Source organism: Candoia aspera, chromosome 1 (genome assembly GCF_035149785.1).
Source record: "Candoia aspera isolate rCanAsp1 chromosome 1, rCanAsp1.hap2, whole genome shotgun sequence".
NCBI lineage: Eukaryota > Metazoa > Chordata > Lepidosauria > Squamata > Boidae > Candoia > Candoia aspera.
In genome coordinates, this window is record NC_086153.1 from 277,676,552 (window position 1) to 277,703,436 (window position 26,885).

Consider the following 26,885-nt stretch of genomic DNA (forward strand, 5'->3'; position numbering starts at 1 on the left):
CTTTTTTATATCCCCTGGTTGGTCTTTGTCTGTCTATGCTGTACTGACATCATGGTGAAAACAGCAGACATGCAGGAAAGAATCATACAACAGGCTACATACCGTATTGCTGTTGTTACCAGAGGCTGGGAGAAGGAAATATTGTAGAAATACTGAAGGGACAGCTCATCATTTTGTATATTGCCTTATGCAATAGGATATGTATAAAAAAAGCAGATCCTAGTGATAGGATATCTACCAGCTCCTATAGCCTCACCCTGAAAAACTTCCTCATCATGACAGAATCATAGATTCTGTTGGAATTTCCATTGATTTCAAAAGCTCAGCCTGGATGTTCCTCTATAGATGTATTATCCTTAAGCCAGCTGCTTGCGCTAATTCGTACTAATTAAATTACTTTCTGCCCCAAACATTCCTTATCATGATGGTATGATACAATTCTTGAGAACTAGAAGCAAAACAGTTCAATTCATTCCATCTTAAAAGAATGCCTTTTCAAGAGAAAAAAAAATAAACTACTAGGAATGCATGTGCTCATCAAGCATTGCTATTCCATGTTTCTCAACCTCAGCGACTTTAAAATGTGTGGACTTCAACTCCCAGAATTCCCCAGCCAGCATGGGTGGCTAGGGAATTCTGGGAGTCGAAGTCCACACATCTTAAAATCACTGAGGTTGAGGAACACTGCTCTAATGGATCTTGCCTTGCGGAGGAGGTTGGATTTATGACTTTTAAAACTCTTCCAACTCCCATGATTCCATGTTTCTTTCACTGCATGTGGAATGCAGCAGGTGCAACTCTTCTTGGCTTGAAATTCAAATGAGGAAAGGAGCAGACATCAGGCACACACAGACTTGGCTTGGTTTTACTGTTGGCCTCTTAAGCTGAGGAAGCCGGTAGTCTGTATCACAGCAGAAGGGCAGCCTGGACATTGACTGGGGTGGCAAACTGTTGCCCTCAACTTGGATATATGCATCCTGTGATCAGTTTTTAAAAGGAGGAGCAATTTGCCCTTCTTTTGTTACAGAAAATCAGAAACCCTGGCCCTCCTCAATTTTATTCAGCCTACATTACAGCCCCAGAAAAAACGATTCTCCACTTCTGCTATTTAGCATAACTCTGAGAACCCCAGCATGAAGTCCATGGCCACTGATGTACTCACGGTTACCATCTGTGGTTCCCTTGTGGCTCCCTGTTCCATCTGCTCTCTACGTAATGCTAATATAGTAGGGATAAAATTGTTCAAGCTAATATTCAGAAGTGTACTTGATTTCTGGCTAATGACTTCAGTACCAGCAATTCCCCAGTTGTTCCAGCATTCTCCCCTGCAGACATCACAGTGTGCTAGAAAATCTAGCAACAGATTAATGCTATTTAGCTTGGATTCTGGAATGCTTGAAAGGCACAAGAAGTACAGTTCACTCTGTGGCCCATAGGAACTGGTTCTTTTTGGCCCAGGAATGGTTGAGTTGGGTAACCACTTCAAAACAAGGGTTGCAAATCTACATGAGTGATTTTATTAGGCCAACTGAAGTTTTCTAATAACTACATGCTTTCAAGTTCCCCAGACTTTTTCATCAGGCTAAATTTTATCAAAACCGGAGAAAGAAGAATATTTTAAAAGTATAGTTGGTATTAAACCAAATGGAGATTTCTGGTAAATCCAAAAACTGCACTAAGTTCAGTTGACTTAACGAAGGAGAGACCTCTGTGGATCTGTAGTTTTGGGAGTTTGTTTTTTTTAATGAACAGCCATTAATATGTCTATTATTATTTTTCTGTCTATTTCAAAGGTAGCATTACCCAAAGAATATGCTGTTTGGCTACCAGGCTTCTCTCCATAAGAAAACATGAACAGAACAAGTTAACCCCACTGCAATGACTAGACAAATTATACAGAAACATCATTTGTGCTTCTTTTTAATGGGGTGGTAAATTATACATCTTTGAAAAGTGAGATGTTAAGAAGGTTGCTTTACCTTAATGAGACAAAGCAAGAAAAATGTCAGTTGTTGCACATTGACAAAGCCTGGGCCTCACTGATTCAACCCATGACCACGTTATGTCCTGAGCTAGTTTGCTTTGAAATACCAGAACCAGAACCAACCATGATAGTGTAATGGGAGGGCAGGAAAAAAGAAGGACACTAAGGAGTAAGGCAAGCAATTCCATCTAGTGGCAGAAAGAGCCAGACTGGAGATGCCATCAGAGGGTGCCATTTTTTCACCTGCATACAGTCACAAAGGAATCTTTCTTTCATCCTCATGAAACCAACCAACTTCTACAACTGTCATTTGTGGTTAGCTGACCAGACCTATTTAGCTTATAAAAACACATTACATTAAAAGTATTTATAGGGTTGCCTGCTTGCACATTGTCCCCAGTCAGTGTTACTTCCTGCATAGATTTTTTTAAAAAAATCCTTTCAATTGTGTCCGATTCTTGGAGACTGCCTGGACAAGTCCCTGCAGTTTTTTTAGCAAGATTTCAAAAGTGGTTTGCCATTGCCTCCTTGCTAGAGCTGAGAGGGAGTGACTGGCCCAAGGTCACCCAGCTGGCTTTGTGCCTAAGGTGGGACTAGAACTCACAGTCTCCCGGCTTCTAGCCTGGTGCCTGAACCACTACAGGAAACTGGCTGTCTCATAGATTATTAGATGGGATCAATAAGAACGTTTCTGTTTTCTTTACATCAACAACATCTGGGCAGGTGTATGTCTATTCTTCCAGATGTCCTATACCATCATCACCACTACCACCACAAGAACAATGGCTTCCAGAATTTCTTTCCACTTTTTCTGCTCTTTTCCTTTCCCATCAATCACTCTCCCTTCTTATATCCTACTGTTTGGAAACAAATTAGTTTAGAAATAACATTGTTGTAAAAACACTGTAGGGCAGGAAAGGGAAATCTAGCAGCAGTATAAAAATAGATATATATTCATTACTGATTGCTTCTAGCAAGAAACCACCCTCCAAAATAAATGCTTGCAGAAGAATTCCATCCTTCAGATAGTGTAGAAATCTAAGGTTAAACTGGATGAGTTTAATGTATCAGTGAATGTAGCTGTCACTCTCTGATCTAGAAAAGATATTTCTGCAAAGCAGAGCACAGTGTCAAATGAATAAAAGACTATGATAGGCTGATCCAGTCCAAAGGCCATTTAAAAATCATTCCTGAAACTATATAGCAATGCATTCAGTAATAAATAGCAGGTGGAATAAAATTATCAATTCATGCGAATAAAGAAACAAAATTATTCCCAAGCTATCAAACAGGCCTGGCCAAGAGATAGAGGACACACAGCCCATTAAGCCAAGCTTTGTTCTGCAAGCTACAATTGGCTTTATGATCCCTGCTGACTTCAGTAGGAATACTTGTAAGAAGCAAAGCTAAGTAATATTTGGGAAGTGGAGATGGGAAAATGACATTCTCCCACCCACCAAATGGAAGACAGATTAACTGTGTTTTAGCATTTCCATTTGCAGAACGTTTACAAGCCTTGGAACTTGGCTCTGGAGCAGTGAAAGGTATTCCAGTGAGTTTCAGTCTTTACGTATGAATAATTGGATAAACCAGCTTACATCAAGAGCATTCTGAAGAATTGGCTTGAGGACAACTGCCTGGAGAATGCAGTGAATGAGGATTTAGCAGGAACACCCTCTAATCACATTCCCTAGTATGCCATGTGGAAATCTTCCTATCACTCCCTGCCATGATGCAACAGTATTAGGCATTGCCATCAAACAACTCAGAGCGGCTAGAGTTGCATATGGTGTACATTTAAACAGGGCAGGCAGATAAAGTGTGGCCTACAATATATTTTGCTTAAGTTATCTGCTGTTCACATATGTCAGGAGAGCAGGTTGTGTTACTGCAGATGCACTAATTTACATTCTTCCTTGAGGCTATTGATTTGGAATCCATGGCTTTAAAAGATTCATTTAGGCAATAAAACACCTTTTCAAAAATTTGTGCCCCTGTGCTCTTGCAGAAATACATTTAAAATCTGAATATATTTTCCCTCTGATAGTCTTTATTAGCTTTGCAATCAAGCAGAAAATCAAATCTTGCCTTTCAACACCATCCCACTTCCCTTGTGTTTGGCTCTGAAGGTTATCACATTACAGCTTATGTTGAAGCAAGGAAAACCAAATAGTGAGCAAGGGATTTAAGTTCTCACCATCAATGCAATTTGCACCACTGTTCATAGCTCAAGCAGTCCAGTAAATAACTTGAGAGATGAGCATTCAATTTCCTACTGTGTATTTTATTGGTCATTTCTGAGCAGAAGGTAAATCTAGATCTATCAATAGGTTTCTGAGTGATTTCCAGTAAGTGGGCAAAGATTTGGGACTCTTTGTTGTTGAATACTACAATGATAAAATGACATTTGTCTCCTCTTTCTGAAATGAGAAAAGGATGGGTAGCAAAGAATGGAGTTTGGTGTGGATCATGTACTCTGTTCAGAACTGGTGGTTCATAACAAATTCCTAGGCTCAAGGTTGTTACATTCTCTATATTTTGCAATGGCATCAGTGGCTGGATGTCAATGTTTCACTATATCCCATAAGCCTAAGCTCTGCCCATTACTGCTATAAATGGCCATGATCAAATCATACAACTCTCAGATTCTGATCTGTAAATAGAGTTTCCAGCTTTTGAACAGCCCTTCTAATCATTCCTTTGACAGATGTTTCATAGTATTTAGGTCCATGTCATGAAAAATCTCACCTTGTGATTTTACTACGGATCAAAAGTAATAGAAATAGAAACAGGAACATTCAGATTGTTTTGTTCTTTGCTTTGTTCTTCTGTCCAGTTTGCAACCTTAATTGTAGGTTCATGTGAGTAACATAATGAGTAGGATGAGTAAGATAATGTCTATCTGTTTTAGCAGGTGGTTACATCTAACTGGGCTTGGTTAATCTCAGAAGCCAAGCATGATCAGCCCTGGTTACTACAGTGCTATTATAAATGAAGCTAGCCACAAAGGAACCAGTAGTTCCCAGGCAAAAGAGAAACAGTCTGTCAGCCAGTCCCAATTGACTTCTGTGACCTTGAAGAGAATCACCATATATCCATTAACTAGAAAGGCAGGAGAAAAAAGTCTAGAATTTAAAGCCTGGAGCACTGACATATATAGATGCTCAGATTGATATAGCCTGCAATAGGCAGACTTTCTGTTGTAGTTGGCTTCCTTCTGGTCTGCAATGAAGTATCTTTACTAATTGAGTCATGGCTGAGAATCCACCACTGAATAAACCAATTCCAGAATAATGGGTTGAGAATCAGAAGAACCTAGATTTAGAGTTGTGCCAGGCTGAAGGGTGACAAGTACTTGGATGGGGCCATCCAGAATTCCAGAGCTGCTGACTAGACTGGAAATTGAAGGGGAAAAAAACATCCTGGAAGTATGCAATGGAAAACCATGACCATTCTTAGCTATAAAAATAGACTTTACTAATTGTATTAATTATATTTTATAAACAGACTTGATTTTAGAGCCTCACTGACCTATTTCTTACCCACATGTCACAGAGTTCAATCAGCAGATTTTCCTTTCCCATATGTTGAACCTGCATAATTCAAAAACGTAAGAGTCACTCAGTTATCTGGGATAACACTACTGAGATCGGGAGAAATTCCAGAGAATGTCAACAAGTGAGCATTGGGAACTATGTGTATGATTGGTAGGCAATATGATCTATAGGTGCTCTTCTAATTATATTTGCCAATTGTATCTGACAGGTTATTGATCAAGTTGCTATTAAGCGCATAAGAACACTCTGGGCCATTTTTCATGGTCAGTTGGCAACTATCAAAGATTTTGTATGAAAACAAAAGCTATATTAAACTTGCTTAAAAAGTCCCAAATAGAGTTTTCATAATTTTGGTTTCCAAACTCTTGATATGGTTCATGTATAAATATAAATTAGTTGATTTCTTTATACTCAGTTACTTGCAAGTTAAATGTATAGTTGATGAAAATTATTTAAGTTAATATGAACTCTGGCTGTGGTTCATTCAACATATTTAAGCAGTCATTTCAAACTTGTTCCTATAATATATAAACCAATTCTATGATTTCTAAGCATCATAGGAAGACAGCATAAGGAAAACAAAATTAGCAATGATAAAAACTAAATCCAAAAACAGCATATTCTCTCCTTACAGAGTCTCATCATAGTTGCCAGTATAAGCTATACTGGTTTGGTGTGGTTCATGCCAAGAGCATGCTTCTGCTCAGAATACAAAATCCTATTATTATCATGAGCTATTATTGTGCCATATAGTTTAAGAATGATTATGAAGTAGTCTTGCTTCTTAACTTACACATTACACTATTAAACAAACAGATAAAAGAAAACACTCCTTTAGCTGGTATAATTTCAGGCATTCTTTCCATTTCTCACTGGAACAGTACTACATATTAATATATTGGAATTACAAACTAGAGTAATTAAGAATATACATCGCACCTATAGAAATCAGCCAGTCCAGTCAGATATTGCATCGAACTGCGAACATATGGACAGAATATAGACTTCAGATCACGTACTCTGGAATCACCCTGCTGCAACTATGGAACTATTTAGAAATAAGTTAATTAAGGAGCAGAGCCAAAATAGGATAAAATACTGTTGTGGGACAGGTAAAACCAGCCAGGTCCTACATATGTTAATTCAGAACCCATTCAAGATGTTTTTGTGTCCTATGGGGTAAGGATTGCTTCTTAAAGAAAAATGAAATGGTTAACAGAGACAGATGGAATTCATATATCATATTAAGCCATGGTTTGTTTAACAGTTTGCTGAGTTCACACAGCATGCTAAACTAAAATTAACAAGCCACATTATAGCTTTATGCAGTGTGTGAATCCAACCACAGAGAATTACTGGGATGACCTTAACTCAGTTTGATTGCTGATTAACAACAGTCTTAGAAATGTAATTTCTCAAAAAGTCTGTTGTCATTCATCACTGAGAACAAGTCTGCAATGTGGAAAAACCACTTCACCTTCCAAATGTTGAACTTCCATCCACTGAAATTGATAGAACAAGCTAGTTCAAGCTGATTTAACTCGATGTCAGGGGCCAATTCTTTGTGGATTTCTGTTAAAGAAAAACTAATGCTAGAATCCATTAAACACACTCTGGTAAGCATTCTCCAAATTATGCCCCATTACTGTGAAATGAGTGTCTTGCTATGGAATTTACAAATATGCATACAAATAAAAAGATCTGATCATTCTCAAGTCCCTTGAACGTTATCCTCCTCTAACCCTATTAATTGCTGGGAGAAGGGAAGGAATAAGTCCCAGGATTATAGGGTTTATGAAACCCATTTTCCATTGTAACAGTTGTATGATGCTTCACCCATCCATCCAACCTGAAGAACTATGAAAGATCTGAATGTGGAGAAAACAAATTACAGACACATTATATCAACCATTCATGCTGGATATCATAAAGCATGATAACCAAGAACCTCTCATTCTCCAGGCTCAGCAGCATTACAGTATTTCCCAAGATCACACTAGATCACAGCATTCTCCTTCAGCTCACACTGTTCAGTGTCCACCTCCCCCTCACATATCATGCAGCTATATTTATCTAATACTTCCCCAGGAGGTTAAAGCTACAAGGACTGTGGAGCTTCATTGATTATGAGGATTTGGGTTCTGAAGCAGATCATAAGTGCAGCCTGTCAATGCTATTTTATTTCTGCTCCACAGGTGCTCTCTTCAGCCTTGCCAGTCTCAAATGTGTGGGCTGTTTTATAACCAAATGTACTTTTCCCAAACACCCTCTCACACACACACCCCTGCCATTTTATCTTAAAAACCCATGCTAGAATTGCTAATTGTGTATTCATCTAAGATATGGTTAAACTCTGAGAAACAAGAGTATCAGCCTTCCAGTGGGAACCCCACTGTTGCAGATATTAAAAAAAAATAATAAAATAGAAGAGCTATCCCCAAAAGACAGCATGGTGAACTGGGCATGCTCAAAAGCCACAGAATGCTAAATGTTAATTGAGAGGTTAGAGGGAGTCTTAGAAGATGTCTGGCTATCTGGAATACTAGGCAGAAGAGCACTGTCAAACAGTTTCTTACAGGGCACAGTTGTGCTTGTTACACATTGTTTGAATCTAACTACATGATTCATCAGCAACTCTACCACAAGACATCTGTCCACTGTGATGCTAACATCTAAGGTGGTGTTTCTCAACCGTGGCAACTCTAAGATGTGTGGACTTCAACTCCCAGAATTCTGGGAATTGAAATCCACACGTCTTAAGAGTTGCCAGGTTGAGAAACACTGATCTAAGGGCACAGCTTGATGGCTGTGTTACAGTATGGTCCACCACTCCTTAAGCTGGCAGAAAAGTATGCTGACATCAAACGTGCTTGCCCAATTACCAAGCCTTATCCTGCTACACTAATGGAGTTAGCAATTAAGGCTGACCTCACTGTTTTAATGCAAGACAAATGAAGGAGAGAAATTGGTGATTTTCCCCAGTTTTGTTGCTCCTCCTACAGGGCCAGCATTAGATGTTTTGGCACCCTAGGCAAAGTCATATTCTGGCTCCTCCCATGATTATATTTAACTCTCGAGCAGGGGTACTGGTACATGGAGTGTGTCATTACAGCTTTTCTGGATATAATTTCAATAAGCTGATCGTCACACAACTCGCTCGCTCAGGACCTTCCTGTCAGACCTTCGTCTTGCTTCAGTAATATTATCAGCTTCCTGAGGTCCATAGCTGTAATAGTAATTTCTTTTTTATGACTTGCAAGGTCTGGTTAGTATGCTGTTCCCTACCACTCGACCAACTTGGTGGGTAAGTGTTTTTAAAGAGATCATCAGTTTTTATACTCATATTGTATATTTTGGAAGTCTTTTCAATTTTGGAGCCTCCTAAAATTTGGTGCCCTAGGCCTAGAACTGGCCCTGCCTCCTACTAGGCATCACCTGCTTATTGGAAAAGAAAAACCAATCACTCTTCCCAATGTGGGATGGGCCTGGGATGGGCCAGTGTAGGCAGATGCTTAGAATGACATGTTTAGCCACCCATCAAATTGCCCAACCCACTGGTTAGAGGCACAGAGGTGACAGGTCAATCAGGCCGTTTCTGAACTCCCCTCTCTCACTCTTCTGAAAGACCAGAGGGGGGTAGGTGAAGTGGGAGAGAGCAATCATTAACAAGTGAGCTCCACCCTCAGCTGTTGCTGCAAGGGAATGGCAGTGATGGCTGTTACTCGAATTCAATCCTTGTGGGCAACAGCATCTGGAAGTAGACCATGGATAGTCAAAAGGCACTGCCCCACCACCAGCATCAAAGTAATAAAACAGTAAAAAGTACAGTCCCGCAAAACCTCTTTTTGACAAAGCAGTGGAAAACCTATCATGAGTGACAAAGGCAGCAATGCACAGTTCTTTGGCAGCCCAAATTGACCAGTTCTGCAGCCCAGGACTAACCCTTTCTCTCAAGAGAAGGTAGTGCTGTATTTTTAAACACAGATCTAGTGCTAGTGCACTAGATTTACCATGAGTGCTAAACTCATGCCTAAATAACAAGTTTTATAAGGAACTCATGATCCTGACAAGCACTTCAGAGGGCACTTAGTCAGGACAGATGACTTGGTAGAAACCGGGTATGAAATGCTTTCCTGCAGCACAAGCCAACATGGCCATGGAGCACAGCCCCACTGACCAGGGGGGGGGAGGTGTGCCTGTCAAGCCTCAAATAGCCAAGAAGAGCTGGACAGAATCCCCCCGCCCCGACTACATTGCTGATGAAGTATCCAGAGCACAAAATGTGTGGGGAAAAGAGGAAAACACTATTTTAAAACTGGAGCGCCTAACGACAACTTTAACTTGCTTAAGGTGCGAGCTGGAAGGAGGCAAAGGCAACATCATGAGGATGTGGCATTAAAAAAACCCACCACCGTATTTGTGATACAGTTAAAAGGATGTGAGGATGAGTCCCAACACTACCCACTTTGCCTTCAATTCAAATGATATTTTCCTTTCATTAAATCTGATTCTGTAGTTGCTTGTTACAATGGTATACAAAGATCCTGTTTGCTGGAGACAGCCAAACTGGTAATCCCCTCAACCAGTCAACTGGTTGTCTTTCATACAGCAGCAGCACTTCACCCAGGATGATCGCGTCAGTCTTGTGTCAGCCATTATTCAGTTCTTCTAGCCCTTTCGCAAAAGGGAAACACAGTAAGACAAATCTGCTTTCTATTCCTTTTCCCATCCACTCTTACTCATATACCTATAGAGGTGTTTTTTCTTTAAAAAATCTGTTCAATTGTGTCTGATTTTCGATTATCGAAGACTGCCTGGACCAGTCCCTGCAGTTTTCTTGGCAAGGTTTTTCAGAAGTGGTTTGCCATTGCCTCCTTCCTAGGGCTGAGAGAGAGTGACTGGCCCGAGGTCACCCAGCTGGCTTCATGCTTAAGGCGGGACTAGAACTCACGGTCTCTCTACCGTTTCTAACCCAGTGCCTTAACTGGGTTTCTAACCCAGTGCCTTAACCACTACACCAAACTGGCCATATAACTCCCCTATAGAGTGGGGAGGAGTAAAAGTGAGAAAGAGGTAGAGTTCCTAAGAAAACTCTATTTTCTAGAGCCTCTTTAAGATTTCGTCTCTACCTGTGATTCAGGAAGGACTGTTAACTCTCTTGTAAATAATTTGCACTATACATTTGACCAGAAGATGTTAATTTAGCCCTAAACAACTCTCAGGATCAATTGTCTGTGTGAAGTGAGTTAGTATGCCTGCACAACACATGCTGGCCCCAGCATGTCATGCAAAGAAGGTTACCAAGCAGTTTGTACGGATTTCTTGGACCAGCATCCCATACAACACTAACGTACAAGATCTAAGATATATTCATTTTTTTATTTGAAGAACACATTTCCTACTTTATAGCCAGAAAGATTGATTGGGGGGGGATCACAACAGAGCCTATCTCAGAATTCATAATGCATTTATAAATATGCTAATCATGTCAGATTAATTGGTCCATATCCCTTTCTATGGCCACCTCTACAATGCTGCAAAATAAATAAGCCATTTCTAGGCTGGAACCTATATCTGTATTTACTGGGACAAACTCAGGGGCATCCTTGGGGTGGGGGAAGAGATTGAAAAATAATCAAGATGGCAGATATAATCATGTGTTGAAAGCCTTCTGCTTTTTTTGGTGAGCATCGCATGCATGCTGCATGTAAAAACCAGGATGGGGCTTCAGTGGCATGGCTGTCTCTACCCTCTTGCCCTATTGACACACTTCCAGTGCCCCTGGACTGTCCATATAGAACTGGCTGCTGTTTCTTCAGGAATTGCTTAACATATAGTAATGTAAGAACTGGACCTGTTCCCAGGACACAGACAAAGGGATGGACCACATTTCAGCAGTTACATTTCTGATTTTAAAATATTAAAAATGGATGCATCCCTTACTCTCTCCCCTGTCTGTGCCTTGTGTAGCTGTCTTTAACCCCAGACCACTGCTTCAATTTTTGAGGTGTTACTTTGACCCAAGATTCTGGACTGCCTCCTATCCACCATATGCTGTGACAATGTATTGGTATCCACCCCCCAGCCCCGAAAACAAATTGCTGGCATCCTGCCCCATAGCATTAAGCCTGGAGAGTTTAATTTTTATATAATGAACAGCTGCTTGAATGGTGCCAGACTTTTGAACCAGCAAGTGGATGGGTACTAAAGGTTTTTCTTTAAAAAATAAATAAATAAAGTTGCCTTCATTTGTATTTCAGCAGAGTACAAATTTAGATCAAGGCAAGATGGTGCGTCAGGAACCCTGCATAGGCGGTGACAGTCCCTAAAGACTGATTCAGATATGCAGAGCCTCCCCTTTCCAGCACCACATGTGATTTGCCACTGTGTGTGCCTTTATTTGATATTCTTTGCTTTCAGGCTTATGGCAGCCCTTCCTTTTTTCCCTTCCGGTGAGGTTTACCACTTCCTGGGGATTTAAATAGGTGGGTGTAGATATGTATAACTACTGCAGATTTCATAAGCAGAAAGGAGAGCTTGGGGCACCTTGAAGGTGAGTTAATGTATTGTGGCATATGCTTTCATGAATGATTGCCCACTCCATCAAGTGCCTGAGGTATATCCACAGTTGTCAGACAGATACCCACACAACCAGGTAAAGGTAGGTTTGTGAGATATATAATCCATGATATACTGGGTTTGCAGAAGTACCATTTTTAGGGAAAACTCTGAAGGAAGTAACAGCTGGAGAACAGCTGGAGAAGCCAGGGTGTGTTTAGTGACCAGAGAAGCAACTGGGGATAAAATAGGAGGAATTTCCTGGAAATACCAGCACTTCTCACTTCAACTCTTTGTTTCAGACTTCCTTTGTATAGGTGTTTACTTAATATGCACAGATACTGGATTGGGGGAGTAGCAACCATCTCAATTCTCTGTTTGTTGGTCCTTATGCAACCAAAATGGCACCATCTCCACACACAAGAAGGATGTAAAAGGGGGTTGGAAGCCCCCAAGGTTTGCAAAAGTACAGAACTAGCTTGAGAAAATCTCTTGGAGAAATTCCAAAAAAAAAGCTTTAGGAGGACTGGACATGTTTATTGACCACTGAATGCTGACTGCTGGGAGGAAATGTGGAAAACGAGAGATTGAAGGATGGACTGCAAGTGCTGGAATCCTGAGGACAGAGAATTTCACCCTGCAACATAGCACCACCCCACACCCCCATCAGAAGACTCAAGGAACATCAAGTTGTGCTGAAGTACAAGGAAGCTTTTGGGAGAAAAAAGATTGCCCTACTGAGGGGGGGGGGGGGGGTTGGGAATCAACAACTCATGAAGACTGAACATGATTAGAAGACCTGGAATTACAGAGGGGAGCGGGGATGGCAGGGGCACCCACAATGGTGCAATCAAAGCTCTGTGGTGCACATAAAAACAAGCTCTGATCACACCATCATGGCCACCATATTGACTTCCCACACACACACACCCTTGTGGATGCCAGGATGGCAAAACTAGGGAAGAAAGAAAACACAGGTTGATTACAGGTGGATCATAGCATCTTCCATGAAGTTCTCCGAATGAGGCAGGTCAACTGTTCAGTAAAAAATTCATTAGGAAGATGCCTTAGTTGGATCTTCTGGTTGAATCTCAGCACTTTGTTGGTGTACATAATTTCCTCCTTAGGAATCAGGGCATATTACAGGGCATGGTAGCACCAATAACCGAGCAGTCATAAAAATCTAAAAATTAGGAACAGTGGCAGCGTGAGCAATGATATCCCTCCGGCCTTGCTGGTCAGGATCCACATCAGGCAAGAGGCACTGATGACTAGGAGCTCCATGCTGGAATCCAATGCTGGGAGTGCGTATAGCAGCCCTTAAGTATTTGTCCTGGAAGCTAAGACTTAAAAGTGGCCTTCACCAATTTGATGCTCATGGAATGTGTTGGAACTCCCAGAATTCCCAGCCAGGAGGTGCGGAACTGATTTAAGGCAGGAGTACATAGCGAAGTATATACTAAGGACAGGGTTTGGGAAGGATACAGACGCAGACACACAAACATGCTTCGCAGGAGATAAAGGACTGCTTCCCTACCGGAGCAAAAGTATAAATCTCTCCCTTGTCTGTGACTGCTTCAGCCTGTTTTGGTACAAGTGTTGTCTTTTAGTCTCAAAAGCGGGGGTGGGGGTGGGGGGTGGGGGGGGAGGAGGGGAGCAAAGAAAAGCGAAGATGCATTTGGGGAAGGGAGAAGGAGACCCCAAGTATTGTGTCATAAATTATAGCCTTCCGCCACTAAATAAGCAAGTTTGGAAAGCGCTTTCTACTCCGGGAGCGGGGCACGCTAATTTTAAAGAGGCATTTGCTCCCTAACGCTTCTTAGGCGCCTATCTTGTCAATTCAGCCCTCTCCTGCTTTCTCCTTTCTCCGGCTTCCTCCCCGAGTGGGCCAACGAGGTGTTTCAACGGCAGGAACAAGACAATGCGCACTCCTGTATCCCTGGCTGAGTTCGGAAGGAAACGAAGATGCAACGAAGCGCCGCGGGAGAGACCCCCAAACGACCCTGCATGGCTGCTGTAACAGGAGTGGAGGAGGAGAACCGGTGGAGATTTAACAAAGGACCCGCTGCCTCGGGTCGGGCACTCCAAAGTATTTCTTCTGAATTATTCCGGGAGACTAGAAATGAAGCGGTCCCAAAAGGGATTCGTCGTGGGAACTGAGGGACTCCTATCTCAAACCCTGGAAATAAAGGGGGTCTTGTGTAGCCAAAGGAAGCGGCCAAGACACAAAGAGTTTGAGAGATCACCTGATTTAGCAGGTCTAGAAAGCGAGGCCCATTTCGGCGATCCTCAAGCCCAGCGGGAGAAACCTTTGTGCCAGTTTCTGGAAAGTCTCGCGGGGGCGGAGGGAGGGAGAGCAATCCTTAGATTCTGTTTTCGAGACCGAATAAAAATGCAGACGGAGCAAATGCAAATGTCATTCGGCTCGCTTTCATTGTCAGGAAGGACACACGGGGCTGAAACACTGCGCGCCACATCGTCCCCTCCCCTCCCCTCCCTTCAAAACCCCCCATTATTATATGTCGGTTTTGCCATCGCTAACCCTCGGGACGGATTTTAATTCTTCTTCCCGATCAGCAACTTCTTAAAAGCAGTGCTCTTTAAAATAAACAAGTTGCGAATGGACAGACGGCCAACAACATTACTAAAAAAGCGTATTTGCTATGCTGGATATCTATTGTTTCCTCTCACCCCAGTCAGGCGTGGGGGAAGAGAGAGAGAGAAGAGGGGGCTAATTATATTAAAAGCCTGCCGGTGCTCCTGAAAGATTTCAGGGGGAAGAACTCTGGGCCACAAGATGAATGAAGCTCCCGGCCCCAAAGAGCTTCGGCCCGGCCGCGTGAAGAAGTCGGAAATGATTGATGCGGAACGGCCTTGCTGCAAATAAATTTAATCACGTAGCGTTAAGAGGGCAGCAGCTTCCCTCCAGAGCCCGGCTCTCTTTTTGTCTGTCTCCTCCCCGCGCCACACTGGCTAAACCCCCGGTGGCTCCAATAGATACACGCTTCATTTGCACCTGTGATGTAAGCAAGAATCGATTCCGGATCCTCCCCTCCCCCCCCTTAATCTCATTCTAAAAATATTGCCCTTCCTTGGAGGAAACTCAAGCGCGCAAGTGACTTTCCCCAAAGAAACTTCCACTCCGCCTCTTATTTCTCTCGGCGAGGTAGAGAAATCCCAGAAGTTCTTTTCACGGGCGGGATATCCGTGTCTGGCTAGGTAGTGGGCTTTCGCGTGAACCCGCCCTCCCGATCAGGCTGCCCGTCCGGCGGTTGGCTGCCATCCAAACCCCAGCGCCTCCTTCCTCAGGTGCAGGAGCCGGAAAGGAAACGGGAGGGGCCGTGGCCGTGGGACTGAGCACTTCCCCCAGTAGCCCGCCACTGCTCGGGAAAAGAAAGGGGGGCGAGCAGGTCATCCCCAGGGAAGAGGCCCACACCCACCCCGCCTCCCTCGGACATCCAGAAACATGCCAGCCCCGTTGAAATCCACGGGATACCCGCAGGATGTGTAATTCCCTCCAGGCCAGGCTAACTCCTTCGCGTCCCTTCCTTCAGGAGATCCGGTGTTTGCATACAGGCGTACTGGATCTGGTCCCGAGGAGGCCTGGGATCGGGTTTCCCACGGAACTCCCCAGTTTGTTGCTCCAGCCTTCTCTATCTTCAGGTGCGCGGCGAGGGTTACACGGATCCCGAAAGCCACGTGCGCCGCCCGGAGCTTCTCAGAGGAAGGGCGCGATCTGACGACGCCAACCAACAGCTTTGAAATCGGTGGAGACCGCAGATTCCGGAGGTCTTTTGACCAGCCCTTGCTCCTCATTTGTCCTCCCGGCGCCGCCACCCCTGCATCCCGCCCCCAAGCGCAAGAGAAAGAGTTAATATCCTGAAAACAATCGCAAATGCCTCTTCCCAGATTAGAATTAGAATTTATCAATTTTTTCCCCGTACTTTGTCCCAAAACGAGGCTCGAGAGTGCGAGGTCACTTATTTAAATTCGAGGGCTCTCTGTGCAACTGCCTTGAATCCTCACCCCATCCCCCCGCGCGCCGCCTTTCAACTGAAAGCGTCTTCTCTCTCCAGCCATTGCCCACATCAAGAAGTATCTCTGGAACACCCTTCCAAAGTGTTTGCCAGCTCCGGGCGGAAGATTAAGACCGGCAGAAGACTGCAGTCGGAAGCACTCCAGCCCGTGAAATTTTCGCTGGGTGGAGCGAGAAGCCGCACAGCCAGATCCCGCTGCGCCGAGTGCCCGGCTCAAAACTCCTTTCGCTTGGTTCCTGAGCCCCGCCCCCCTCCCCGGTAAAGGTGGTGGGGGCGGGGAGGGAGAAAGCGAGAGCGCCTACATACACGCGCGCACGGCCAAACCCCACCCTCCGCAACGCTTTGGGGGATTAGCCACTGCTGCGAGCCTGCAGACCACCCGGGAAACCTGGGACTCTCTAAAGAAAGGCAACGCGCCCACCTTTAATCCCGAAGGGAAGGCGAGCTTTCCCACCCCGTCCCTCGGCTGCTTTGGGAACCCGTCCCCCTGCACCTGCGCTGGTTGGAGGACTTCTGGCGGAGAGCCAGAGTTTGCTTTCGGTTGCATCCCCGCGATATCTGGTGTACCAAGTCTATACTCAAGTCTATACACCCCAGAGCCGCTCTGCTAACAGCCTGACTGTGGTGGCATCGCCTTCTCAGAAAAGCGAACGATATGCAAAAAGAGATCGCCGGACTTCCTGCGCTTTATTGGAAGCAACCATCCACGAACCGGAGTTATTCGTCTCGGACCACAACTATCTCCCGTCCTCCACGACAACGCCTCCATCCGGGCTGCCCCTTTTGCCAATAGAAAGGGAGCCAACCGAAGCCTGGAGAAACAAAAACTCCTTTCCTCTCGCGCTTCAAACCCTTTCCAACTACTGGAGCGTTTGCAAAAACAAAACTCTTAAACTGCAGTCCGACTGCATGCCAACACAACCATTATGCACCCAGTTTCCACAATCGATCTTTCTCTGCTGGACACCGTGCGGACGGCGCTGGAAGCCAAGCCGGACGCCACGCACAGGACTCTGTCAAGCACAATCACCCCCTCCGGAATTCGTAAAAACCTCGCCAATTCCAGCAGCCAAGAATCCGGGAGAAACTGCAAGCACTAATCCGTGCCCTCTTAAAGCCCAAAACTCTTGTGGGTCTTTTTTCCGTCACCATCAATAAATAAAGTAGAACGCAAATATATTTTTCTTATCAATTTCCGAGCAAGAGATTTGTGTGTGTTGCACAAAAAAAATGAGGATATTGGAAAGAAAAGAAGGAGGGAGACGAGATCAGCTGGGAGTCTGGAGACACCAGCTTCAGTCTGGCAGCAAGCATCGGAAAGGCGCCCTTTTTCATATTTAAACCACGCGGAATATGTACATTTTTGATTCCTACTTACGCTTTCAGGGGGTTGTGAATGACAGTCGCCATTTTGCTACAATGTAACAGAATATTGTGTCTCAGAGTTCTAAAGGTTCGCTCAGGGGAAGCGGTCGGCCAATCGGGAAAGGGGATACCGGCCCGCTGTCCAATCAAGGAACGCAGGAGGAGCCAGGGTTCTGCTAGTTATTAGGGGAGCTGTCAAAGCCCAGAGGTCACTCCCTTTCTGTGCAACTGTTAAGAGAGCAGGTCTTAAAGAGACAGCAACACAGCAAAGGGGCAATCGTCCCTGAAATTTAGAAGTTAAAGACTTTCTGTAGTAATCTAGGTCTTTTGTTCTTACTTCTGAAACGAAGCATAGAGACAGCAATAAAACAGACTTCATTCATGGTCTGTTTGTATTTCTGTGACAGCTTCTTGTCCCAAATAGCATGCCCTCACTCTTATCCCTATGCAAGAAATGGATTCATACCGCTTCAGCAGGAAAAAGAAAATTGTCCTTCTGCACACCTAGGCAAGCTGTTTAGGCAGCATATTTTAATCATCCCCATTTTGTTCCTTTGATCTACAGCCACCTTCCCTTTAGGTTTCTTGGAACTGTTTGTAATCAGTGACTTTAGGGCAGCACCCTTCCCCCTCCACTAGGAATTTCTGACAGTCATCCAGCCTCTGCAGCCCATGCACTAGTTATATAATGCACAGTGGCCAAAACGACCGCCTGTTTATTTCACTCAAAGCAAGTTTATGAAGCGATCGTCTTGTTTAGCATGTTGAGACTTGACCTCTCTGATCTTTTGACATAAGGGAGGGAGGGAGGGAAGGAAGGGGAAGGAGCATTAACTATATATATTTAGGAAAAAATTAAGTGCTCTGAGGTAGCAACAAACTTCTTAGAGACTTTCAGCTGCAAGAAAAAGGAGTGGAGACATGACCCCATTTCTGGGAAAATCACCAAAACTCCAAGGTGTCTGAGTTTACCTATAGCTAATTATGGTGAAAAGGTGAAAGGTCCCCTGTGCAAGCACCAAGTCATGTCTGACCCTCTGGGGGGGGCGCCGCTTTCGTGACGTTTTCTTGGCAGACTATAGCGGGGTGGTTTGCCATTGCTAATTTAGGAAGGAAAAGATTCTTAATGTGCTAAGACTGCAATCAAACTGATTTGAGACTAAACATATTTTGGCTACAATCCTATGCAACACTTTATTGGGAGTAAATCCCCTCAAACTCAGTGAAATGTATTACTGATAGCTTATTGCAATCATATACTAAATTATGAGGGGGTGGCTAGATGAATATAATTAGATTTACATCTGAGTAAGCATTCCAACAATTGCATAATTAAGAACACACATAAGTAAACCTGCCTCCATCACCACCACCCCTTGCAATAGGACTCCATTCTGAATATGTATGTATCACAGGAAGCTATATTGTAACAAGGCAGTTCATTGGTCCACTTAGTCAGTGCTGAATACTCTGACTGGCAGCTGCTCTCCTATGCTGCAACCCATGACAGAGCATATTCGTTGCATAGAAAGGTTTCCAGGTCAGCCTTCCTAGATAAAACTACTGGATATCTCACTGTTTCACAAGTGAGTTATTGAGTACTCAGCTCTGGATTTGCAGACTAAAGATCTCTATATTTCTGAAGAACTTCAAAGTTTCAGATGAAGCACCTACTCCCAGGGATGTGTTTGTGTGGAAGAGACAGTGTGTGTGATCTAGGATATACCGTCACTTCATTTGGGCCACAGAAACCAAAGAGATCAACCTAGCTGAAAAATAATCCATGATGAACTGTGTGTGGATCTTGCTTCAGTGCTGCTGATGGCTGGGGAATTCTGGGAGTTGAAGTCCACATCTCTTCAAGTTGCCAAGGTTGAGAAACACTGCTCTAAAGAATGATGACTTGGCCAGAACCACCAGAGGCCTATCTTGTAAGACAGTGAATACTGAGGAGGGAGGGAGGTCACTGATGGCTGCTCCCCAACCATTTGCCCAGTGTCCTCCTCTGTATGTTATGCACTTGGCTTAGTGCTCCCTAAACCAGGCAGTGCCCTCAAGTATGGAGGAAGGATGTTGTTCCATCAGCAGCACTGAAGCAAGATTCTACGGCTAGTGCAGCCAGCCTATGTGCATGGTGTGCATAATGGGAGAGATCTCTTTGTTTCAAGCAACAAAATGTCCTGGGTACCCCTGCCAACTTCTGCAGTTATTGGCAATGAAGCTGCAATGAAGCTGCTGCAGATCAAGTCTACTTCAATCCCTTGTTCAGGGCAGGACTCCACTAAGCCATCCAGGGGGCTTTCAGCTCTAATTTGAAAACATCTAGGTCTGGATGGATTGCTCCACTGATAAGCAGTTCTTACCATCAGGAAATTCTTCATTATGTTCACCCTGAATTTTCTTTCTTTTAATTTCAACCCATTTGTCCTTGTACTGTTCTCGGTCTTGATAGAGAACAGGTCTGCCCCCTCTTGCACATGACAGTCTTTGAGATATTTATAGACATCTATCACATCTCCCCTTAGTCCTCTCTTTTGCAAATTAAACATGCCCAGCAGCTTTAACCATTCCTCATGGGGCTTGGATTTTAAACCCCTTTATCATCCTGGCAGCTCTCTTTTGAATCCACTCCAGCTTCTCCATGTCATTTTAAAGTGCAGTACAAGTGTGGTCTAATTAGCACAATGGCACTGTTGCCTTCTATTATTTGGATGTGATACTTCTGTTAATGCATCCTGAGATTTCACTGGTCATCTGAGTTTCTATGTTCAGTTTGCTTATGTTCAGTTGATGGCCTACTAGTATTCTTAGATCCTTTTCACATGCCTCCAGTGCAGTATCTATGCATTTGATTTTTCTTACTCAGACACAGGACTTTATACTTGTTATAGCTGATCATCATCCTGAGGAATTTGGCCTACATTTGGTATCTGTCAGGTTAATTTTTTTATTGAATTTTGCCCATTAATCCCCCTAGTTTGATATCATCTGCAAATCTGATAAGCATTTCTTCCATTCCATCCTCTGTGGCAGAGGATGGCCATTTTCAAAAATGTTGGTGGCACTAGACTGAGAACAGAGCCCAGGGAACACCACATGAATTTCCCTCCAGAACAATGCAGAATCATTTACCCTTTGGATATGGATGTTCTATCAATTGGAAATCTGCCAGACTGAACTACTATCCAACTCACATTCATCTTGTCCATGTTGATAAATGCTTTACTGAGATCAAGGAACAATATCCTACAGCATTCCCTTGGTCACCAAACTAATCATTCTTTCATAGCCTGCCATGATCTGTTCTCCACAGATTCATGTGGTCTCCTAGTAATAGTAGCATTCTTTCCTAGCAGCTCATGGACAAACTGTTCCAATCAATTTCCACATCCTTTTTTCTTATATCCACTTTCCATTTGTTCTGCTGAGAATTAATATATTTCCTAAGATTGTTTCATAGAAAATTCATACTTATCTTCCTGCAGTCATTTTACTTTAGTTTCTTTCACTTTCCTTTTCTTCCTTGTCCATTTTTCCTAAACCCCATTCTTGAAATTACCAAATAATGGTATGTCCCATATTCAGAATTTCGCATTACCCTTGTATGCTTCACTGATTCTCTGTCATTTATCACAAACACTCAGTTACACTTTTAGATTTATTCCTTTGCCATCTACTAACATAAATAGAAATGTTTAAACCACATATCTGAATGGTTTTTTTTAAAACTTATACTCATCAGTCATTATTCTCATTCAGTCTTCAGTCTTCAATTGGCCCAGTCACTTTCTGTATCGTCTTGTCTCATTTCCACCCATCCATTCATCCATGTCATTTAGAAGAATTGTTTTTCTCCTGAATGGAATCCTTTCAGAAAGTTGCACAATTTCCCCCCAAATCTGGCTCTTTCGTTAACACCATTCACTGGAGCATTACATACTGCGGTAGCCAAAAACTCACCTTAAGAAATAAGTCAGTGTGATCAAAGAGGTCCAAGCTGGTTTCTTTATCAAGCCAGCAAAGTTACAGTGATGACTGGTCTCCCAGCCAGCAAGAGTTAAGAGTGCAGAGACCGATCAGAGCAGATTGTACACACGGTTCACAGAGAACTGAAAGGGGTGCAAGCACCATTTGAGCTTGATATGGGAAATAGTTTACAAGTAATAAGAAATGCTGAGAATTCTGGGCGTCCTCCCGTCTGGTACAGTAACGTTCTGTCGTGCTGAGCACTTGGCTTAACAATAACACAGATGCCACACTCACTGCCATTTGTTGCTATTTTAACAGTTTGACCCTCATCCCACGTCAGACAAGGAAGCTGTAAAGACATTTCTTATCTGCATCCTTGAGGAGATTGCAGTTGTAGCGGCATACCGTTTCTAAATCAAAACCATATATGATTCAGGGAGGACATGACAAAGGGAGCTGGTTTGAAATGTACAGGAAAAGCTGCAACTGTTAAGGTTGTTGTGGCTGGCCTTGTATTAATAGGGGCAGGAGACAGGATTTCTTTTGATTCTGGTATTGTGCCCTGATAGCAAAGAAACATGAATCATCTTAGGAGATGGCTGAGTACAGAGTTTTTATTTATTTAGGCAGGTAACTGCTGGCTGCTAATGAGAGGGTTTATCTTAGATATAATTTTGAGCTCCCTCAGTAATTCTATCTATGTGGATATTGGTTTATTTTGGGACTATTGCTTGTTTTTAAAGTTGTTCATAATGAGCTGAGCTAAGATGTTTCCAGGTAAGGCCTTTATTTACTCTGCCTCACTCATAGAATTTATAAGGGTTTGGATGATCCATTTATACGCATCACATGTTCTTCCGCTGCTATAGTAATCTTTCCTTCAAATTACAAAAAATTACAAAGGAAGGAAAGAGTGGAATAGTGGTGCAGTTAGTAAACAGAAAAATGTGATTCAGGGTTGCTTGAAGTTGCTGTCCCTGGGAAGATGAATGATAGTTTCAGTACAATTTGCTACTGACAGCTCCAAGAGATGGGGACACCATCGCTCACACCCTGTACCCTGCCTGTGCTCGGGCCTTCTCTCTCTACTTCAGCCCCAGGGAGGAGGAGGAGGAGGAGGAGGAGGAGGAGGAGGAGGAGGAGGAGGAGGAGGAGGAGGAGGAGGAGGAGGAGGAGGAGGAGGAGGAGAGGGGCAACGGTGAACCCAATATCAACAGAGCCCCCATGCCTTGGAGCTTGATGAGTCAGTGAGCCCAGCAGAGGTGAGGGCAAGGCAGAGTTGAGGAAGAAGAAGAGGAAGGTCACTGGGGGTGGTGGGGCGGTGGGGGCAGCTCAAAACCCCAGCGCCATTCTGCAACAAGAACATGACAATTGCACCAAGGAGAGATACAGGGGAAAAGGTCAGCTGGGGGTGGCGGTGGGTAGGCACAGTGGCAGAATACAGCAGTCTCTTCATCTTGGCCATGCTGTGCAGGGTGGCCAAAGGGCAGAGATGGCAGGGGAGATAGCCAGATGGGGGGAATTGAAGCAGAGGCAGTTCATGCAGGGCTGGGAGGGACCAAGCCAGGAATGGCTTTGATTAGGGTTGGTCCTCACCTAATGACAGGGAAGGGTGGCAACTGGGACTGCTGGGAGTGCTGTTGCTAAGTGATGCAGTAACGTGACATCACGCTCTACAACAGCATCATTAATGATGGAAATTAGGTCCCAATTACCATCATTAAATGAGGACTACCTGTAGAAACATTATACAAGTATGCATGACATGGAGAAAGTAGATATTTTTTGGACTTCCAGGTGAGTCATGACTGGCTGAAGATGTCTCTGAACAGTGGAGATGACAACTACTATGATAAATGAAGGACCGGACAGTAGGACCGACCATCTCTCTGGAGAAGGGAGAGAATGGGAGATTGCCACAAGCACTCTGAATGGCAGCTCCTCACAAGTGGACCTTAAAACATCAGTCTCCCATGGGTTTGAGCACCAAGAGCCAAGGGAGACAACATCTTTGTTCTCAGCAGTGGTGGAGCCTTCAGTAAGGACACTAAGCCAACTAAACTCACTTTCTAACCACATTCACAAGTGTTCATGTTTAACTACTTTATGGATATTAGAGACCTTCAAAATGGTGAGCTTAATTTGACACCTGATGAGTTTTACCTTCTTCTTTGGATTTAAGGAATTTCAAACAGACTTAATATACAAATAATATACAATTGGCAAAAAGAAAAAAATTATTTAAGGAAGTTTTAAATAGACTGAGAGTCCAAACAGATTTGCAATATTGGTTATTTTTGCTGTAAGATTTGAAAAACAAGTATATAATTAAATAATATACCCATGGGAAATTACTGAAATGGAACTAAACCCATATTAGGAATTGAGGCTTGATGAAGGTTGCAAATGGACACTAGAGGGAACTAAAGGGCCAGGCAAAAACGAGGTGAAATGGCTATGCCAGCTATAACTTTTACTTGTCTCAAAGAATCCTTCAAAAAATGGACTGAGAAATTAATAACTAATATCTCAGAAATGATACAGATTTCAATGGTTAAACTTTTAGAAGATGATGAGAAATTTTTTTAAAAAACAACTCTTACCTAACACAGACATTATAGAATTTGAAGGCATGGAAGACAACAAAACTGAAATTACCAAAATGGGAATACAAAAAGCAAATCAAGAAAAGGATCTGGACATAGAACAACTGCAACAAGAAATCATGGACAATGCCTCTTTCATGGGACTTACAAAGTAGGCTAGTGAAAGCTTTGAAGACTCCTCTTGAATGCCAAAGATTGATGACAGATCAAATCCTGTGATGCCATTGGAGTGATTTAAAGGTCAAGATTGTAAACAGCAAAAAGAAGGAATATAAAGTTGGACTATTTGATCAGGGATAAACTATATGTTTGATATTTCTGGTAATGCCTAATGGACTTTTTGCTGAACCAGGACTGAAAAGATGATGATTAGTAGATTGCACATAGATAAAAGTTAGGCTATAGGAAGAAGAGGTTTTTTTATTTGCAATTTTAAAAGAGGATGAAAAGTTTTTATATTAGCTTATGCTCAGTATGATGAAGGTTGGAAGCCACTTCTTTATTATTGTCTGTTTCTTTTTTTCTTTTCTTTTCTTTTCTTTTCTATTCTATTCTATTCTACTTTTTTCTTTTTTCCTTTTTTCTGCACCTTCTGAACTTTTCATTTTCCTTCTAGTTTAGTTTGTATTCATTTTTATTATATTTACTAAAAACTTCAACACAATTATTAAAAAAGAGAGAGAAAAAGTGGATTTTTTTCCCCCCCTCTATCTCTTCATGTTAGAAATCAGGGTCATTCAGTGAATCTAAATTCATGACAGTCAAGTAGAAAATGTTAGACAATACATAATTAAACTAAAGAATTCACTTCTATTAATCTGTAATGATGGTCACTAGATTGAATAGCTTTAAAAGGGATTAGACAACGCTTTGACTTGTTGGGTCATCCTTTGAGAGAAAGGTAGTGCAGTCTGATGTGGCCAGAATGAACATTAAATTTTAGGCTGACCATATATTTTTTTACCCCAATGCTGGACGGTCCCATGATCATCTAAGAAGAGTATATATCATAAATAGAAAAATAATTGTACTGGCAAATGAATTTCAATAATAAGTCAATATTTACTTACCAAAACAGATAAACAAAATGACCACAGGTGGGCAAAAAAGGAGTGGGAGCGGGAGCGACTTCCAACTTCCTGCCAGCTTCCCCACTGACTTTGCTTGTGGGAAGCTGGCAGGGAGCATCAGAAATCACGATCATGTGTCCACAGGGATGCTGCAACAATCACAACTTTGCAAATAAAACTGGTCTGAATGTTGTGGAAATTTTAGATACCTTGATTCAAAAACTGTTGCTGTATAATGCACTGTTCGGGCTAACTTGAAGGTACAAACAGACAAACAGATAAACACGATGAGAGTTTTAGTAGTATATAGATAGATTAAACAAAGTCATGGAAAAGAAGATTTTCAGCAGTTACGAGTAACAAGTAGTAATATTACCTCCAGGTCAGAAATCTTAAGTCTCTAAATATCAGTTCCTGCTATTGTCCTCATGTTTTGTGTAGACTACACAGTTAAGTCTTACCTGTGGGAGGAAGGATGCTAAATTAGGCAGATCTCATCCTGCATGGCTCATGTTCAGAGTAGTCTACATTATATACTGCTGCCACTGTTGAGGTGGCAGACATTTGGGTTTTAGGTTTATTTTATTTTATTTTATTTGCTCTACTGTTTCTGGAGAAGTGACTATGTAATTGACTATTGGAATTCTTTCATATAAAAGTCCTGAAAAATGTGGTTGTACTCCAACTCATAGGCAGCTTATCAGCCACAGACACTGTTTTTCAAGGTATCTGACATGGCAATTATGCTGTTTTTCACAGTCCTAGGAAAGTAGTCTTATCAAAACCCTCACAGATTACAGTGCAGTGCCAGGCCTCAAGTTCTACAGGACTGATACTAAAGTATAAGTAGATAATATTTTTCACTTCATTATAATGTGGTATGCCCTTGGCTTAAAATAAACTTTTGTTTAAAAATAAACACTTGTGTCCTTTTAAAATGTGAAAACATTTTATTACCTGTCTAACTAAATATCAGAATTACAGAGTGCTTCAAGCAACTTTAGATCCAACAGAAGAGAATACCTGTAGCTCAGGGTTGAACTGTGGAGTCCTTGGTGCTCTCTGAGCTCGGTCATTTGTTTGCAACAATCAAACAAACAAACAGCCAAGTTCAGACAGCACCAAGGACTCCACAACTTTAGATCCTTTGTGACAGAATTTAGAAATTCAATCAGTAATGATTCTGTGTACTAAACTACAGTACTGAAGACCTGCTCCATTAAAAAAAAATAACATCCATAGATCAACCTGTATCTTAAACCAGATGTTAAATATCAACTCCCACAATACTGCTGGATATAAAAATGTCTGCTGTAAAACTGCACCTCATAATTAAAGGATTTATTTTTGGCAGCTGTAAAAGTTCTTTGACGGCTTGTTTGTCAACTAATACAAAGGAGAATCTGGAGCTGGCCCAGGCCTTTGAGCAGACTGGGAAACAGAGAGGCACCAGATTAAAAATAAAGGATGCTAAAAAGTCCAGAAAGGCTGTTCTGAGATAAGTAACTGTTGCTTATCTTCTGTGTTGCTCTGGTATCCAGAAGTCTAAGATCTTTTCTTACGATAACTGATACTTGTCAAAGTTGTTTACAGTACACACTCTCTTTAGATGCACAAAGCTTTTAAAAGATGTTGCAGCTCATATGTTTTACAGAGTTCAATCATCTAATAAAAGGGATGCAATGCATTTAATTGGTTTATTGCTTGATATCTCACAGTGGCTGTAAAGTTTTCTTGAC

General features: G+C 42.6%; 1 protein-coding gene across 5 annotated transcripts in view; it reads right to left on the bottom strand.

Annotated features, from left to right (window-relative positions):
- Positions 1–17,588, bottom strand: part of DPF3 (double PHD fingers 3) — a 189,976-nt gene extending 172,388 nt beyond the window's left edge. For 4 of the 5 annotated variants that reach the window (XR_010066891.1, XR_010066890.1, XM_063289844.1 and 1 more), the window contains exon 1: positions 17,515–17,588. Coding sequence is in view for 2 of the 5 variants with exons in the window: in XM_063289844.1 (XP_063145914.1) it covers positions 17,515–17,546 (32 nt within the window). In the remaining 3 variants the exon portion in view is untranslated. Of the gene's footprint in view, positions 1–5,526; positions 5,578–17,514 lie in introns of those variants that run through there. The other variant, XM_063289845.1, reaches the window with a different exon arrangement.
- Positions 17,589–26,885: the final 9,297 nt, after the last annotated feature.